General features: G+C 42.3%; 1 protein-coding gene across 1 annotated transcript in view; it reads right to left on the bottom strand.

The window, feature by feature from the left end:
• TRPM2 (transient receptor potential cation channel subfamily M member 2) overlaps positions 1 to 17,925 on the bottom strand; it is a 328,183-nt gene that overhangs the window by 95,113 nt on the left and 215,145 nt on the right. The window contains 2 exon segments of the mRNA XM_073633225.1: positions 2,426 to 2,558; positions 15,202 to 15,320. Of these exon segments, the coding sequence (XP_073489326.1) occupies positions 2,426 to 2,558; positions 15,202 to 15,320 (252 nt within the window).

The raw sequence follows: 17,925 nt of genomic DNA, 5'->3' as shown, positions 1-17,925 counted from the left end.
CCCTTATTCAGGCACCCCATTTTTCTTTTTTTCTAGCTTTTCTGAACAGCATCTACAACTAAATCAACCCCACTGCATTGTAGCAGCCTGAGAAAAGCAGTAAAATTGCCTTAGCCTTGACTGGTAAATACACAACTGTACCCTTTCACAAAAAAATACTTTAACATAATAGGTAATCAGCCACATGATCAAACTGGGAGCACTTGTAACTATACTACGTTAACCATACAGGTACAAGAAGCAACAATGAAGGCCCCTTGACCCTTCCCATCCTAAGGAAAGGGAGCCATGACTGCTGGATGCTTGGCATCTATGTGGGCGTCATCCTAACCAGGCAGTTGGAGTGTTTCCATTGGGATTGGCTACGATGGCACAAGATGACTGGGTGGAGCCTGAACTCTAGAAAAGGCTACGCAGAGGCGTGTCCCACTACTCTCAAGAGAAGCTGACGTCACAAGAGTTGTCCTCCCCTGCGTCCCTGCTGGATTCACCATGGACACAGACGCCTTGATTGAGAGGGTCAGGGATCTGCTCGCAAGAGGTCAGGCTGACTGGCTCCTGCCTTTACTCGCTGGTGAGCCTGTTTCTTCGGTCCCCACTTCACCTCCCACTGATGTTTCCACGGCTGGCAGGCAGCCGCCTGCGGTTTTGCCTTGCCAGCGATTGATATTACTTTATGAGCTATGCCCTCAATTTTAATTCCGGGGTCAGTTTAACCCCTGTCTTGCACTGATGGCGGAGACAGGCCTCTTAGAGTATTCGTGTTTGGTTATGGATGCTCACAGTATAACTGTGACTAGCATGGTTATGTGCATAGGCGTGCCCACAGGGTGTGCCAGGTGTGCCTGGGCACACCCTAATCACCTTGTGTGGAGCATATTCCCCCCTGTTTAGACCACTGATATTTCATCCCCAAAAAAAATGTTACAAAAGAAAATTATTTTTTCGCAAAGAAAATAAACAAAATTACACTGTCCACTGCCCTACTGACACCATCAGTACATATACACATGCATATGTATTTGAGCTTTGGGGTGCACACCCTAATGCAAGAGGCTGCGCACACCTATGGTTATGTGGTATTTTGAAGGTTTTTATACTTGGTTTGTTCAATAAAGCTGTGGCCTTGCCTTACTTCCAACTTAAAGTAGTCTCTGTGTCTTTTTGGGGGGTTTTTGGGTTTCAATAAGTTGGGTTAAGACAAGCCTAAGCTTCTCAGCAGTCATGTAAAACAGGTTCAAGATGGCAAAGAGCATGCACACACTGCAGAATAGTACAAAACAGATTATCAAAGCTGCACAAACATGTACTCTTTACAGCAATGTCTCTGTGGCTTAGTCAGAGTGATATGCGGTAACATTCTCTCTAGAAGACAATATAAAAACTGAACGTTTAGCTGAGAATTAGTACTACAGCAAAACAGTTCAGAAAACAAACAGCTGCTTGCAATTATGTGCAGAAACAGCATCCCTCTCAGTGAAGTCCAGGGTCACTCTGATAACACAGGTGAACAGCTGGAGGGTTTCAAGGCCCAAGGGCAACGGACCACTCACACAAACCGGAGAACTCTGGTAGCAATTCAGGAGAGGCTCCCCACAGAAGCTAGGACTTCTGGAGAAAGAGCATGCTATTAGGTTTAGTTCTGGCTGCCCGCACTCTGTTTCTGACAGTGGAGGGCCACTCATCTGGCTGCAGATCACTTGCCCAGCAATCTGTGCCTCATCAGGTGTGCCCCCTGAGCTGCTGAGCAAGGAAAGCTGGGAAAGTTATCTTTCCTGTGTGTGTCTAGTAACCCAAGGAACTGTAAGAAATGGGGCTCGCACATGCAGAATTTTATGCTATGGTACTCTCATTGCCAAGCCACAAAAAAAAAGGAAACTTCATTCCAAAGGACCTTATGCAGAGCATTAAGCTCTACATTCTTTCTTTGTTTTGTTTACAACAGTATATGAAATAGGATTTTTGTGCGCATCACAAAATTCCTTCTTGGAAATGAGGGGAATTATCCACAACAGGGTCAGAGACAGCAATACAAACCTGAGAGAGCTTTATACCATTCATCTTCTATAAGCATAGTGGTGACACGTATTAGCTGCAGTTCTACTTTAAATCTCCTTCACTTTTGCAAGAAAACTGACTAATATCTGCATATAGTCAGAGCACAAAACCAGACAATGAGAATAATTATTCATGAAAGCTGTACCCTGAATTAATTTGTATTACATGGTCAGATTAATCTTCGTAGAAGGCATGACTAATTATTATTCAATGTACTCTTGCAGGCCCATGTACTGTACTTGTCTTGGCAGATATCCTTTAATTAAACATTATAAATAACAAAAATTGGGTGTTTTGTAATAGTCTCATACTTAACTTTGTTATATTTGAATGTAGTTAAATACATTTTAATCAATATTTTACTTACCATTCTTTTAACAATGATGATTTTAGGTCCAAGGGTTTTGCTGATGGTAAATATATGCATGAGACGTAAACAGAAAATCACAAAATCCAATGACAAAATTATTCTTCCAGGATAAAATGTTGTTGGAATTAACCTGTAAAAGAAGACAACCTGTAAAGCACATAATTTCTATTGTTGTAAACTGAATTAACTTAGATTATTGTAATAAGTTTTGTAATGGAACGGTATAAAGCCATAAAGTAAGGGTTCAGTCCATTCACATTTGATGGCTCTGTAGGTCACAACGAACATTACGTGACTCCTAAAAGCTCTGAAGATGTCTGGTAGGGAGATTTTTGTAAATGTTAAAGGTCTATAGAATGTATTCGTTAAAAAGGCATTTACTGCAATTTCCAAAATAACAGATTGTTGTTTATGAGCAGTATTCAAGAACATACTTATTGGGGTCGATTTACTAAAAAGAATAGAAATATTTAGCAAAAGTGAATAATGTGAGGTTGTTTTCACTTTCAACACCTTGTTTTTAATCATGAAAACAGGAAAAAAATGAAAAAAAAGATCTTTGCCCGTACGTGATTAGATTATTGAAGTCAACACGACTTTACTTTATTCACTAAGTTAAAGTAGAGCTAAATTGGGGAGTTTGCAAGGCAGGTGTTTACCATAGCATGCAAGTATACACTTCTTCGCCACCGCTGCCATTTTTCCTCTTCTTTCAGGTTCAGCAAGTTCTTGCTGCACTCTACGCTCACTCGCTGATGATGGAACTCCTGTGCATGCCATTATCCTAGCCTAATTCTCAGCATCTTACAGCTGCAGATAGTTACACAGTTGGAAAGGTTGAATAAAGACACTGGTCCATCCAGTTCGACCTGTGTGTGTGTGTTTGTTCATGTCGCTACCATTTTCCATACAGTACAGTCTTCACTTATAAACACATCTAAATGGTTTTTGAATTTATCTATGCTCCACGTTGACACCACCAACTGTGGAATCAGTAATTTTTACAGCTGTCAGTAAATGTCTAGGAAACTTTATGTCAGTAAAAATCATTCTTTTTTATTAGGCAGATTAGTGTATGAAGGAACCCCTTGCCAGCTGGATGCAGCACCAGCAGCCACTTATTCAGGAAGAGTTTGGAACAGTTGGGATGATTTTTAAATAGAAGCAGGCAGAAGCCAGCGACGGAAAGAGCAGGCGGCTGCATTAGCAGATCCCGCTCCTCTAGTTCCAGCTGCAGAGTGATCTCAACTGTGCTCCGCCTGCTGCCTCTCTGCATAGATATGTAGTTGGAATCCAGTTCTTGTCTGCTGTCAGTAGCTCTAAAGCCTGTGCCCATGGCCTCACTCTCCTCCTGAGTAACCTATCCTGCTTTTCTGCAGTTGCAGTTATCTATTAGGTACTCTCAAGGAGGGTGATTTAGAGGTGCGAGTAGAGCTGGGGAGGTGGTGATTTGGGGGAAAATGGGGCACCTCTGAACCCTGCACTCAGTATGCAGAGCGCCCCTAAACCCTGCACTCTTTATGCAGCACACCCTTGAACCCTGTATGCAAAGCACCCCTGAACCCTGCACTGAGGACAGTTGTGATTTTAGTGGGGGGTGAGTGTAGCACCCTCTACTTTTAGGTAGGTGCTAGATTAGTGTTTTTCTAGTTGCAGGACTAGTGGCAGGTAAATTCAGCCAGGCCTGTGTTTCTATTCCAGGCCTGGTTGTACTGATTTGGGATTGGGAGTGTTAGTATAGTGGGGGATGTGTCACCTACACTTTGGCTCAGAGATCCTCTCCTGCATTCAGTGGAATTGTTCTGGAAGGGAGGTTGGACTTGAGACCTGAGTGGCAGGCAGCTCATGTGGGGGGCTCTGACTAATCATTAATTTGCATTGGCAGGGGGCAGGCCTCCTATATAAGCTGGGGTCACATGCTTCCAGGGAGGAGTTGTGGAGGACGGGAAAGACAGCATGGCATGCTGAGGTGCTATACCGGACATCCCCATGCGGGGATGTGCCGTGTTCGGAGGAGGGATGGAGGAGCCGCGGGGGAAGGAGCTAAAGTTGAGGATCTTCATCTCCACAGAGTACATTGGGTTTCTGTCACTGGGGAACACAGTGCTTGACTGTAAAGAGGATCAAGTGGAGGAAGTAGGAGTAAAGCGGCGGAAGTAGACCAGCTTATTGGATTTCTGTGACCGGGGAACACAGGACTTTGATACAAGGAGAAGGTCAGTGTAACGTTGAAGAAGCAGAAGTACTGGAGCGCATAGTGTAGCATGCTGTGTGGCCAGGGAACACAGTATGGACAGAAGTGGACGGGCTGGAGAAATAGTTTGTCGTTTAATATGTGCCAAGTTCACGTTTGCAACAACTTCCAGAGACTGTGGGGCTGTTAGTTCATGGAGCCACGGAAGATAGGCGGTATAGGCCTTTGGCTCTCTATTAGTAGCAGGAATATCACATCAGTCTAATACAGGGGAATTATTCAGAGTGATTCATCTTGTTTAACTGGAAGCCGTGAGTAGTAAATCTTCAGTCAGATAGATAACAGAAGAAGCAATAGTCTGCAGTGATAACTCTATAGGGGAAATCCATTAACAAGGCCAAGGCCATGGATGATAACCTATCTTTCTGAAATCTTCATCGGCATCTCATACATCCCTAATATCTCTCCAAGTTTAATCCCACATATAAAAGCAAGAAAAGAGAGCAACTGACTGTTTATTGTCTTTTGGGGGATTGATGCTTGATATCGAGCGGTGCACTTATGCACCGGGATAGTGTGAGTACCCCATTGTGGGGAGTGTATTTTATTTATTAAATACATTTACCCAACGATATCACACCATTGAGTTTTCTTTTGTTTATGCCTATGGAGCTGCATTGAACCAAGCTGGAGACTGACATCTGTTAATCAGCACAGAGCTCGGGGGTGGCTCCAAAGCGTGTTTTGACTCAATGTAGCAGCTGGGTCACACGCTCTGAGGTGAGCACAATATCCTAGGGGGGCCACTGAAGTGCACCGGAGGATGGTTTGCAGCACCAAGGATTTTATGAGCATGTTGGATAATACCATCTACGGACACTGTTTTTACACACCTATTTGATGTTGATTCACAGGATTTTTCACCAATCACTTTATGATCATCCATCAGGACTGTTTATTATAAGTATTATGGAGCACTAAGCACTTTTGTATCTATTTATGCTGAGCTGAGTATTGTTACATATTTGGCATTGGATCATTGTGGCTCGCAAGATTTTTTTCCCTTATTTCCAGTACCAGCGCTGCTGCCAGCGATAGGCCCCAGGAACAAATGCCCAGTACCAGTACCGCCACCGGCGATAGGCCCCAGGAACAAATGCCCAGTACCAGTGCTGAGTACCAGCACAGGTAATTCAAATCCACCACTGACTGCAATGTCACGTCCCCCAAGAGCCAGGGCCTCTACATACATGCCAGATGGTCTTGCCAACCCAACATGGCTGCCTTCCGACTCGGGATCACCAATTATTCCCCCTTTTACAGCACAGCCAGGTGTGCAGGCCAACACCCAAAATTTCACAGAGATCGATTGTTTTTATTTATTTTTGCCCAACACTTTGCTGCAATTCATTGTGGACCAGACCAATTTATATGCCCAGCAGTATATTGCCAACAACCCCCAATCATCATATGTCCGTCTGTTTGAGTGGAGAGATCTGAATTTGGAGTAGTTCAAATTGTTTATGGGCCTCACCGTAAACATGGTGCTTACAAAAAAAAATGAAGGACATGCCTATTGGTCCACCAACCCCATCCACCACATGCCCATTTATTCTGCTGTAATGTCCCACAATCTCTAGAGAACAAAAAGCTGTGAAGGGGGAAAGAGCAGCACTGAGATGCAACGAAGTGCTGGCCTTGAGGTGGAAGGATAAAAGGGACGTGCACATGATGTCCACCATCCATGACGACACTTCAAAGAAGATGAGGTCCCATTGAAAAGCCAACATGTGTCCAAGATTACAATCTCTACATGGGGGGGTGGATTTCAATAATCAAATGATTCAGCCCTATTTGTCAATAAGGAGGTCCCGATTCTGGTACAAGAAGGTAGCAATTTATCGAATCCATTTGGCCATTTATAATTCCTACGTAGTCTACACCAAATCCATGGAAAGCCCCGCCCCCTTCCTAAAATTCATAGAAGAAGTTGTCATCTATCAATAAAGACCCCCCCAGAAGACTTTCGCTTTGATGCTGTTAGATGACTTAATGAGTGCCACTTCCCATACAACATTCCACCATCTGAAGCAGGGCGAAGACAGCAAAAAAAAATGTTGTGTGTACAGCAAAAGAGGATTTCGCAGAGATACCAGCTACCATTGTCCCCAGTGTTCCTCCCAACCTGGCCTTTGCATTGGTGAATGCTTCCAACTTTTTCATACATCCCTAAAATATTAGCCCATATTTTTAACCATTTCCATCATCTGTGCTGGCCATTTTCCATGCTTCCCCAAATAACCATGCCACTGCCTTCCATGTGAACTGACCCTGGCCTGTTTTTTTTAATATGCCTCTGCCCGCCATTTGGACTGCTTCCACGTGAACTGACCCTGGCATGTTTTTTGACTATGCCTCTGCCTACCGTCTGGACTGCTACCACGTGAACTGACCCTGGCCTGTTTCTTGACTATGCCTCTGCCTACCATGTGGACTGCTTCCACGTGATCTGACCCTGGCCTGTTTTGTGACTATGCCTCTGCATAACGTTGGGACTGCTTCCACATGAACTGACCCTGGCCTGTTTTATGACTATGCCTCTGCTTACCATTTGGACTGCTTCCACGTGAACTGACCCTGGCCTGTTTTTTGACTATGCCTCTGCCTACCATTTGGACTGCTTCCACGTGAACTGACCCTGGCCTGTTTTGTGACTATGCCTCTGCCTACCGTTCGGATTGCTTCCATGTGAACTGACCCTCGCCTGTTTTACAAACTACGCTTCTGCCTACCGCTTGGACTGCTTGCACGTGAACTGACCCTGGCCTGTTTTATGGACTATGCTTTTGCCTACCGTTTGGACTGATCTGTTGCCCTGCTACTGTAGTACACAGGGGTCTCACATATGTGAGGGGCTCTAGAATTGTTTTTCCAGGTAGAGAAAACTATTTTTTTGTTTTCTCCAGGTTTTATAATTTCCAGATTAGGGTCTGGAGTCCGGAGGCTTCATAGAGATTTGGGTAGGCGAAGCCACTACCCCTGTGCCCCTGTGCACACATCTTACCTGATTGTGGCCCTCAGCCTGCTGCTGACTTACTGCCATCATGCCTCTGCCTGCCGCATGAATGGACCACACCTCTGCCTGCTTCCTGGACTATGCAAATAATTAGCTGTAGCAAGAGGCTTATGTTTATGGAGGGCTGGAGAGCGGTACAATAATGAGTGTCTGAAGGTAGCAGTGTACCAGGACCAATATTATGGCTGTGCTGGCTGTCTCTGCCTGGACAATTTCTATGGACTGTGCTGTGCTGACAATATCCTTTTGCTGACTATAGACAATATTCCTGCCTGCTGCCTAGATAATTACTTTTGCTGTCGCTAAGCACATCCCTGCCTGCTGTCTGGACCAGTGCTCTCCTCTGTGGACACTACTAAAAGCACAGGTAATGTTTTTCTTTTACCATTTCCACAATAGAATTTATTTGGGATTGTAATTCTTGGTTTGTACATGCTATGTGTTAGAAATATGAAGGGCCTTCAAAAATGATAGGTTGCCAGGAAATTATATATGTAATTTATGCTCCTAGAACGCCTGAAGGTGCTACTTGGATGTTGAGCCTCTGTATGTGGCCAGGCTGTGTAAAAGTCTCACACATGTGGTATTGCCAAAGATATGTAGCAGTATAAATTTTGGACAAAATGTATGAAGAAAAATTACTAATTTGCAAAATTTTATGAAAGAAACAAAGAAAAAGGCATTTTTTTTACAAAATTGACAGTCTTTTTTTATTTATAGCACAAAAAATAAAAAACCTGCTAGTGATTAAATACCACCAAATGAAAGCTCTATTTGTGTGGAAAAAAAGGATGCAAATATCATATGGGTACAGCATAGCATGACTGAGTAATTGTCATTCAAAGTGTGAGAGCGCTGAAAGCTGAAAATTGGTCTGGGCAGGAAGGGGGTGTAAGTGCCCTGTATTGAAGTAGTTAACTGTTGCAAAGCACTGAAGGGTTATTCCATAACCACAAAAAAGATAAATAAATGATAAATAGTGCTGCGCTGTTATGTATAATCGCTAGTTGATAAGTAAATATAAATAATATTATACTATTAATGTAAACTAAAATCCATACATAGTTAGATATAGAAGTGAAATGTGCTACAAAATTCATCATAGTGGAAAATGACAATAAACTGCTAAATGCAAAGGAATGGCAGTGTGCATGTGTGCAAATCTCATATAGATCGCTAGTAAATATAATTAAAAGTCTTGGTGGGGGGGGATGAGCCCGTCGGATCCCGTCTGAAAAGTGATATAGAAAGTGTATTTTTTCTTGGTAATCCTGATGGTAATCGTGCGCTTTCAGTTCCGGTGTATGTTTTCATATATCTCAATTTACGTTTATTATGTGCACACTGCGCTGGCACCAGTTCCTGTGTCCCCTTTACCCCAAATTAATTAACGGTAGCGTCTGTCACATCCCCATAGTACCGTTTGACTATTAATTTTTATTATTATCTTTATAGGTCTTTTATCTATTCCCATGTGTCTATGTATACTCTAATGCCACATACACACAATCGGACTTTCCGACAACAAAACCGTGGAATTTTGTCCGAAGGGTGTTGGCTCAAACTTGTCTTGCATACACACGGTCACACAAATGTTGGCCAACAATTACGAACGTAGTGACGTACTAGACGTACTACAAGGTTTTTCATCTCTTTATCGCCACCCTTTGGGATCCTTCTGCTAACTTTGTGTTAGTAGAAGTTTGGTGAGTGTTGATTCGTGCTTTTCTTTTCGTGTTTTTCATTTAGCGCTTTTCAGTTTGTTTCTGAACGGCCGTTCGTCAACCAGACATGCTGCGGGATCGGCGGAGATAACGTGTTATTTATTATCAGCCTTGGAGTTATTGCTTTGACATTATTTTTTTGGTTGAATAATGATTTGATTTGGTAGATTTTCTATATTTTTGGATGCATAGAATGCACTTTTTGGTTAAGTTCTATTGGCAGATAGCATGTTTAATTTTTTTTTTTTTAATGCACAATAAAAAAATTGTGGAGAATACTTGGCTACGTGTTTTACTTCAAATGACAGTTTGGGAGTAGGCACATACATTTTAAAAAAATACAATGTAAAATTAACAAGGGACACCAACATAGTTGTATCTTTGATCTTAAAAACTACAGAATAATGGTGTTGTGGTAACTTGCATAAACAAAAAAAGGAAACATAATAATATTATTCTTGATATCACTAGAAACAAAAAAGCCTTTGAAAATTTGTTTGCAATAACTCCATCAGTATCACCAGCAAAGAAGCTTCATTATTATCCTATTAAAGAAGAAGAGAATGTGCGCTGCATTTGGTTTTTGATTTCATAATTTGCCACGTCACAAATGTTAATTCTCCATTACAAACGCTAGTTTACAAGACCAACCGCTTCTGCTTCCGAGCATGCATGTTTGTACTTTGGACTTTTGTCTGACGGACTTGTGTACACACGATCGGAAAATCCGACAACACACATTTGTTGGCGTAAAATTTGAAGACATGCTGGCCAACATTTGTTGGCAGAAAGTCCGACAACAATTGTCTGATGGAGCATACATACAGATTTTCCGCCAACAGCCTGACATACAAAATTTCCTGTCAGAAAATCTGATCGTATGTATGGGGCTTTAGAGTTAGCTGACACTTTTTATCTAAGTATTAAACTAGTTTTCGCCATTTACTTATTCCTGTTTCTAATATATACATTTTTTCCTTTGATAAACTCACAGGTCACTCAGAAAATGGTCGCTATGTTGTATTGTATTGTTGGACCAGAAAAAAATGGCAGCAATACTCTTTACATACAACATCTATGAGAAAATGGCTGCCGCTTCACTTCCTCTCATTGCACTACGGGAAAATGGCTGCCCAATTAGCTCAATGGTCAACTTATTTAAGGACATTTGCAGTGCCAGTACACATCCCCTGATGAAGTCACGTGACAGTTACGATACGCGTTGGGACATACAGGCACCAGAAGTGACGTCGGCGAGCTCGCTGCTCGTGGTGTTTTGAATTTTATTACCATTGTGAAATGTGGGTACCTGAAGCTTTTTAATAATAAAATGTTTTAAAAAAACGTACTACACCATCTGGAATCCCCCCTTCTTCTTCCCAATATACCTTATATACATACCAACCGAGGGAGTGATACTACTACCGCGATTGGCTGCAAAAGAGCAGGTATATACTACTATACTGAAAGCACCAGATTAAGAGCACAATTACCATCAAGATATACAGTGGGAACACCCATGACCTCCAAAGCCATATATACACGCTGTTACCTTACAGCCATAAGCTAAGAGGCCACCTAACATTATAGTGTGCCGCACCAAAGAGGAGAAGTCACTTTTGCACTTTATTTTGTCTATTTAAAATACTCTGCACAGAAGAAGAAAAGACACTCACTCTATGCACATTGCACTGTTCTGCACAATAAAAAGGAAAACACACTTTCTATATCACTTTTCAAAGGGGATCCAACATTTGGGCTCATCCCTCCACCAAGAATTTTAATTATAGTTACTTGCGATCTATATGCGATTTGCACATGTGTACACTGCCATTAATTTGCATTTAGCAGTTTATTGTAATTTTCCACTATGATGAATTTTGTAGCACATTGTCACTTTTATATCTAACTATGTATGGATTTTAGTTTACATTAATAATATAATATTATTTATATTTACTTATCAACTAGCGATTATACATAACAGCGCAGCACTATTTATTATTTATTTAATGTGTACTCACCCAAGCAGCTGCTATGTTCATTTAGAGGTAGGTGGTCAGGGAGCAGTTCTGTTTAATCATCCTCTTTTAGGCCACTCCCACTATTAGAAGCAATCTGGTCATGCCCATTGCTCTCTTTGGCATGCATAACAGAACTTGTTTTTCAACTGTATCCCAGCATTGTGGCTAATAATTTGTCATGTTGTGTTGATTTTTTAAATGTAAACCAGGCCAATTACCTGTTATGGGTATTGTCAGTGTCTACAGATTGTGTTTATACTGTTTAAATATCAATTGTTTTAGTTTCTAATAGGAGTTCTGTCATTTTTTTCAGGTTGTCAGTAAAAAAAGTGCTATGTCAGTAAATGTTCCATGTTCTGTCAGTAAATAAAGTTGCGGGAGGTTTGCCACCCTGCTCTGGACTCACTGCTGCAACCAATTTTTTATCCAGGTACATACAATATCATCAATGCCAAAGGACCTCAGTTTGTAAAATTAAGTGTTTACGGGGTAATATACCAAATGCCTTACTGAAATCTAGATACACTAGACTGTGTACACAAAAATTGGCTAGCAGGCAAGTGAGTTTATTGGCAGAAGAAACTTAAAGCGGATACAAAATAAGGTAGTACTGAGTATTACCAGGGAGGCGGAATTTTAGGCTAAGAACCAGTGGAGAAGATATAGCAGTATAAAAAATATACATTTATTGAAAAATACAATATCTAAAAAACAATGACAATTGTAACATATAGCATCTATGATTATTGTGCAGTGAGCCCTTGTATGTCACTCACTGCACAATAATCATAGATGCTATATGTTACAATTGTCATTGTTTTTTAGATATTGTATTTTTCAATAAATTTATATTTTTTATACTGCTATATCTTCTCCACTGGTTCTTAGCCTAAAAAGTCCGCCTCCCTGGTAATACTCAGTACTACCTTATTTTGTATCCTCAATGATTTATGGACGTGGCTTATTTTTGGTGCACTTTCCACTTTTTTTTTTTTTAAACTTAAAGTGGAGTTCCACCCTAAAGTGGAACTTCTGCTCATCGGATTCCTCCCCCCCTCCGGTGCCACAATTGGCACCTTTCAGGGGGGAGGGGGGTGCAGATACCTGTGTAATACAGGTATCTGCAGCCACTTCCGGGCTTAGACAGCCTCAGAATATCCGCAGATGCCCCCCCCCCCCGTTGTGTACTGGGAAACACACAGTTCTCAGCACACAACGGGGACTAGTACAGGAGCGCAGCGCGACTCGCGCATGCGCAGTAGGGAACCGGGCAGTGAAGCCGCAGCGCTTCACTTCCTGATTCCCTGACCGAGGATAGCGGCGGGGGCAGCCGAGAGCCGATCGATTGATCGGCTTCGGCTGCCGACATCGCTGGACCCTGGGACAGGTAAGTGTCCATTTATTAAAAGTCAGCAGCTGCAGTATTTGTAGCTGCTGGCTTTTAATATTTTTTTTTTAAGGTGCAGCTCCTCTTTAAAAAACTCATCTAGCAAAATAACTTCTACCACCTAGCCAATTTTTATGTGGCACGTTTAGTTCCACTTTAAGTAAATACTCACTTTTCTAGGCTAAATCAACTCCAATTCAAAAATGAAACAAAAATGTAGATTTTCAGGTTTGCATTAACCACCCTGCATCTTAATAAAGCTCACTACTTATGCAGTTATCAATATATTGGCTAGAGTGAGTTCTGTAATTTTCACACATGAGTGTATTACAGCTTATAGCAGATTTCAAATTGATGATAGCATTAGCTACTAAACCTTTCCAGTTACTGTACCAGCCTAATATGTTTTATTTGTAATCAGAGTGTTCACTTGGAAATACAATAATCCTAACTACCAAGACCTGCGGTGTGCCTTGGCCTAGCTAATCAGTATGCCTAAAAGAGGGCACACCCTGAATGAATATGTATGAAATGTAAATGAAATGATGAAAGTATGGGGGAACGGGTGGGTGGGAACCCAGAAACGAGCTGACAAGGGTCTGATAGAGGAGGAGGAGGGATATATAGCCCTCAGACTCCTGCTACAAATCCAGGCTAGCCTGCGGCCAGCCTTCTAACTGTGGTGTGCCTTGGCCTAGATGGTCAGTATGCCTAAAAGAGGGCAAAAAGAGACATGAAGTAGGTGTGATGTGAAAGCTTCAATGAAGGGCCAGCAACAACCATCAGTCCAGAAAATAGCGAATGCCCGGATGACTACAAAAAAGGGAATTACGTATGTAACTGCTAAAACAGGAAGATATCCAGCCCCCATGTACCTGATGATAAAAGAAGGGACCCCCTGTTCGGGACCTACAAAAGTTGCCTCCGATCCTGACGAATATCCAGAAAAGGGTTTAGGATTCAAGCCTAATTTTGGAAGGTAAACCTTCACATGAGAACGAACTGTTTTGTAGTGAGAGGATGCATGGGGAAAGAAAGAAAGAGGTGACCAGAGGAATATTGCAGAGAAGGACATATCCTTTAATCCAACATCGTTACTGCGGTATGGTAATAAGACCATGAACCCCAGTGACCCCAGTGACTCAACCCCATGGGTTTTCCCACCCCCCAGGTGTGAATGAGCCCTTAAAATAACTCTGGCCTCACGTTGGCCATACACGTGACCAATGTTTCTGGTACTGGTTAACAGATCGAACAACACCCCTATTCAGCTATGTTCTTTTGAAGAAGCGCTTGGGCAGAAAAAACATTTCTCGTTATTTGATCGTGCACCTTGCCATACTGTGCTGTGAAAGACATATTTCATTTCATTCAGTGTTTGTAATTCTCTGCTGCTTCTAGATTTAAACTTTAATTTTAAATGATCTGAAGATACAACAAAAGAAGTAGAACAGACTGAACATGTCTTTCCTTTCCTCTTTCGTAATGGCTGATATAGAGAATTGTGCTTACCTTAGCGGACTAAACAAGATGTAGGTAGATGCACAGTAAAACATATTGTCCCTGTTTGTGTGTCTATACTGCAGCGATGCCAATTTGTAGGGAGAAGCGGGCAGGCGGCCACCACGTGAAGTCTAATCTGCCCAGGGAGAGAGGAGCTGGTGGGTGGCCGAACACCCCCCCGGCGTGAGCACTGGAAGAAGCGGGCAGGCTGCCCCCTTGTGGAGCCGAATCAGCACAGGGGGAGAGGAGCTGGCGGGTGGCCAAACACCCCCCCATGCGAGTGGGCGGGCGGCCCCCTCGTGATGCCAGATATGCCCTAGGGTGATATGAAGGTGGGTGGGCAGGCAGTCTCCCCGGTGGTGCCCAGCGTAAGCACCGAGAGGGGAACCGCCATCATTGTTGCAGCCGACCGCCGCTCAGTAAGGACCCGGAAGCGACGTCTGTTGGCATAACCTAGAGACGAGCTGACAAGGATCTGATAGAGAAGGAGGGATATATAGCTCTCAGACTCCTCCTACAAATCCAGGCTAGCCTGCGGCCAGCCTTCTAACCTGTGTGCATTTTCTATCAATCAGAGGAAAAACATTATAATATAATATAATATAAATATAATATAATATATTCCACATACTTTATGCTATCCTGTAATGCTAAGGAACCTCTGGATCGGGTTTGTATATAAAATTCTTAGGAGTGGAGAAAGGACCCAAAGAAGAAACATGTTGCCTTGTCTAAGTTTAGCAAGGGAAAGTAGGCAGCTGCTGTGACTCAGGTATGTTGCTTTGCAGCAGATAAGTTTATTACTCTGGTTTCACAATATAGATATAAGCTATAATCATGATGTCAAAATGTATCAATAACAAACCTGCAAATCAGCCCACCAATGAAGATCAGAATGGCACAGACATCAAGTTTGTTCCAAAAATCATTGAAATACAATGATGCTTGTTTCAAGAGACCAAATCGATCAGGGTCATAAATCAGCTACAAAAAATTCAAAAAAAATAAAACAATTTATTGATATGCTGCATGAATGTATTTCACTTTATTACAGGGCATGCTGGGGACAAGGTTGAAATTTTTAACACAGTGTTCCACCTGAGAATCCCCTCACATTACAAAAAGGTGGAATAGTACCACATCATCACATGTATTCCAAGCTACCAGTGCCAAAAATGTATTCTTAAGAAACTGGTGCTATATTACAGAAGCAGAAGAATAGGAGTGCTTATTCATAGGTCCCCAATCCCTTCCTACACCTCAATTATAATGCAAAGACCACTCCATCACTTAAAAAACTTGGAAAATTCTGGGATAGATGAATGATGGGTTCTGTTACACAATCCCCACCTAGTGTGGCATAAAGCAATACATATAAGTCATATAACTTTTTGATACTATAAGATGTCAATTGACAATTAGAAGCCCAGCAAGATGCATCGCCCATCACATCTTGTGAGTATAGCTTCAAACAAAAGTATGGAAAACATTTTAATCCTGTTCCCCGCCTGCCTCAGTAGTTGTACAGCTTAAAGAGTGGTTCTCAACTTTAAGGAAGCACTTTTGGAGTTGCAAAGCATTCCCTGATTGGGCAAGGTGGAGAGGATGAGAGGTGACTTCACAACCTCCACCTTGTCCAATCAGAGAAAAATTTGCATTCATTGAGTAATTGCAAATTGTTCTCTGAATGGCGCTTGTGCTGAGCGGGCAACCTCCTGTGTTTAGCAAGCAGCAGAACCGTGCCTACTAGCTGTCTTTGCACATATGCAGGGAAAACTTGTGTGAAGATGTCCAAGGGAACTCGCACGTGTGCAGATGTGGGACCCCAAGCCCTGCTGCACCTGTACGTGCATGCAGAATATAGGAGGGGCAGGACACAAACATTATTCTTGCATAGGCAAGAAATCCGGAAGTGTTGATTTGGCGGAAAAAAAAAAATGACATCCAATTTTGAGAGAGGGATTGGGTAGGAGTCAGGGCAATATGACATTTAATTTTGGGTGAAGATCCACTTTAAACACAGGGGTTGATTTACTAAAACTAGAGAGTGCAAAATTGAATGCAGCACTGCATAGAAACCAATCAAATTCCATTTTTTTTTTGTCAAAGCTTATATGAACAAGCTTAAGTTAGAAGCTGATTGGCGACCATGCACAGCAGCACCAGATTTTGCACTCTCTAGTTTTAGTAAATCAACCCCACTATGTATTAAACACAGAGCCGTTTCATATATTTGTAGCCACACATCCTTGTCATGGTCCCTCTGTATAGTGTAGCCCCTAGGCTAGGTTTACACTACTATGGGGTGAAAACACATGCAAATTTGAGAGAAACACATTGCCATTTAGCAGATGCATGGCGGTGCCATTAATTGTTAATGGCCCCCCCACTCATCAAAAAATGCATGTTTTCACACTTGCTAAACTGGATGCTGCAGCACCATGCGGTTTAGTAAGACATATTTTTGGAAAAGAGTTAGGGACTTCTTTTCCATGTTTCTCATGCGTAGGGTAGCCCATTGAAATAAATGGGTTGCCCTATGTGTGATGTGTGAGAATGTGCTCAAGGCAGGTATGCGTGGAAGTAACTAATTCCTTCTTAAATAAGGGCTGGAGAAAAAATTTAAAGTTACAAATACTGGAGCTGCAGACTTTTAATAAATAAGCACTTACCAGTCCAGTGGTCCAGTGCTGTTCTCATCTGGGTTGGTTTTCACTGGTCTTCAGGTCTCTGTAGCTGTCATCTTGGATATAGGAAGCTGGCTGTGACTTCCTGTGGCTTCACAGTCCGCTCTCCACTGCACATGCGTGAGTTACGCTGCGCTTTGTGAATGGGACTGCAGCCTCCTGAGACCTATAACCAGGGGTTTGCAGGCAGGGAGGGGGAACCTAGGTGACCTGAGCAGAAGTGGAGTAGGTACTTGTCAGAAATAGGTACCCACTCCAAGTAAAAAAATAAACCTCCAAAAGTGTTAGAGAAGGAGGGGGGAGGAGGAGAAAAAGTAGAACTTCTTTTTTAGGTGATGTTCCCCTTTAAAGGTGTAGAGACACAACAGAAGCCCAGCACAGCCAAAAGGTAAAAAGATCTTTAGTTTGTCCCCCACAGTCAATTACTAGGTTTTTAAATGTGCACCTGCCTTTAATCTATTTATTGCTGCGTATATCCATTAAGCATTAAAGGGGAAGTCCACCCTAACACTAAAATCTCTACATCTACAGGCATCCACAATCTATGAATAACCTATCTAGCCTTGTAAAGAAGAAATCGCTATACATACCTTTTCTGATGCCGCTCTGGTCCGGTCCCACGGATGCAGAGGAGGTAGCCGACAACACAAGCTCCATAGTAACTCTATGGGTGACATCACTTCCCATTCATTCCACCGCTGGAGACCGGAGTGGAGCGGCTTCAGAAAAGGTATGTAAAGTAATTGCTTCTTTACAGGGCTAGATAGGTTAGTCTTAGATCGTGGGTGCCTCTAGATGTAGCGATTTTAGTGTTAGGGTACTTTAAGCAATCATGCAGCCGTCATGAATAATCAACATAGTAAAATTGTAAGTTCCATCTAGTGCCCATAATGCAGTATTTA

This window comes from Aquarana catesbeiana, linkage group LG06 (assembly GCF_042186555.1).
Source record: "Aquarana catesbeiana isolate 2022-GZ linkage group LG06, ASM4218655v1, whole genome shotgun sequence".
Classification (NCBI taxonomy): Eukaryota; Metazoa; Chordata; class Amphibia; order Anura; family Ranidae; genus Aquarana; species Aquarana catesbeiana.
The sequence above is the reverse complement of the archived record's forward strand: the minus strand, read 5'-3'. Positions and strand labels throughout refer to the sequence as shown.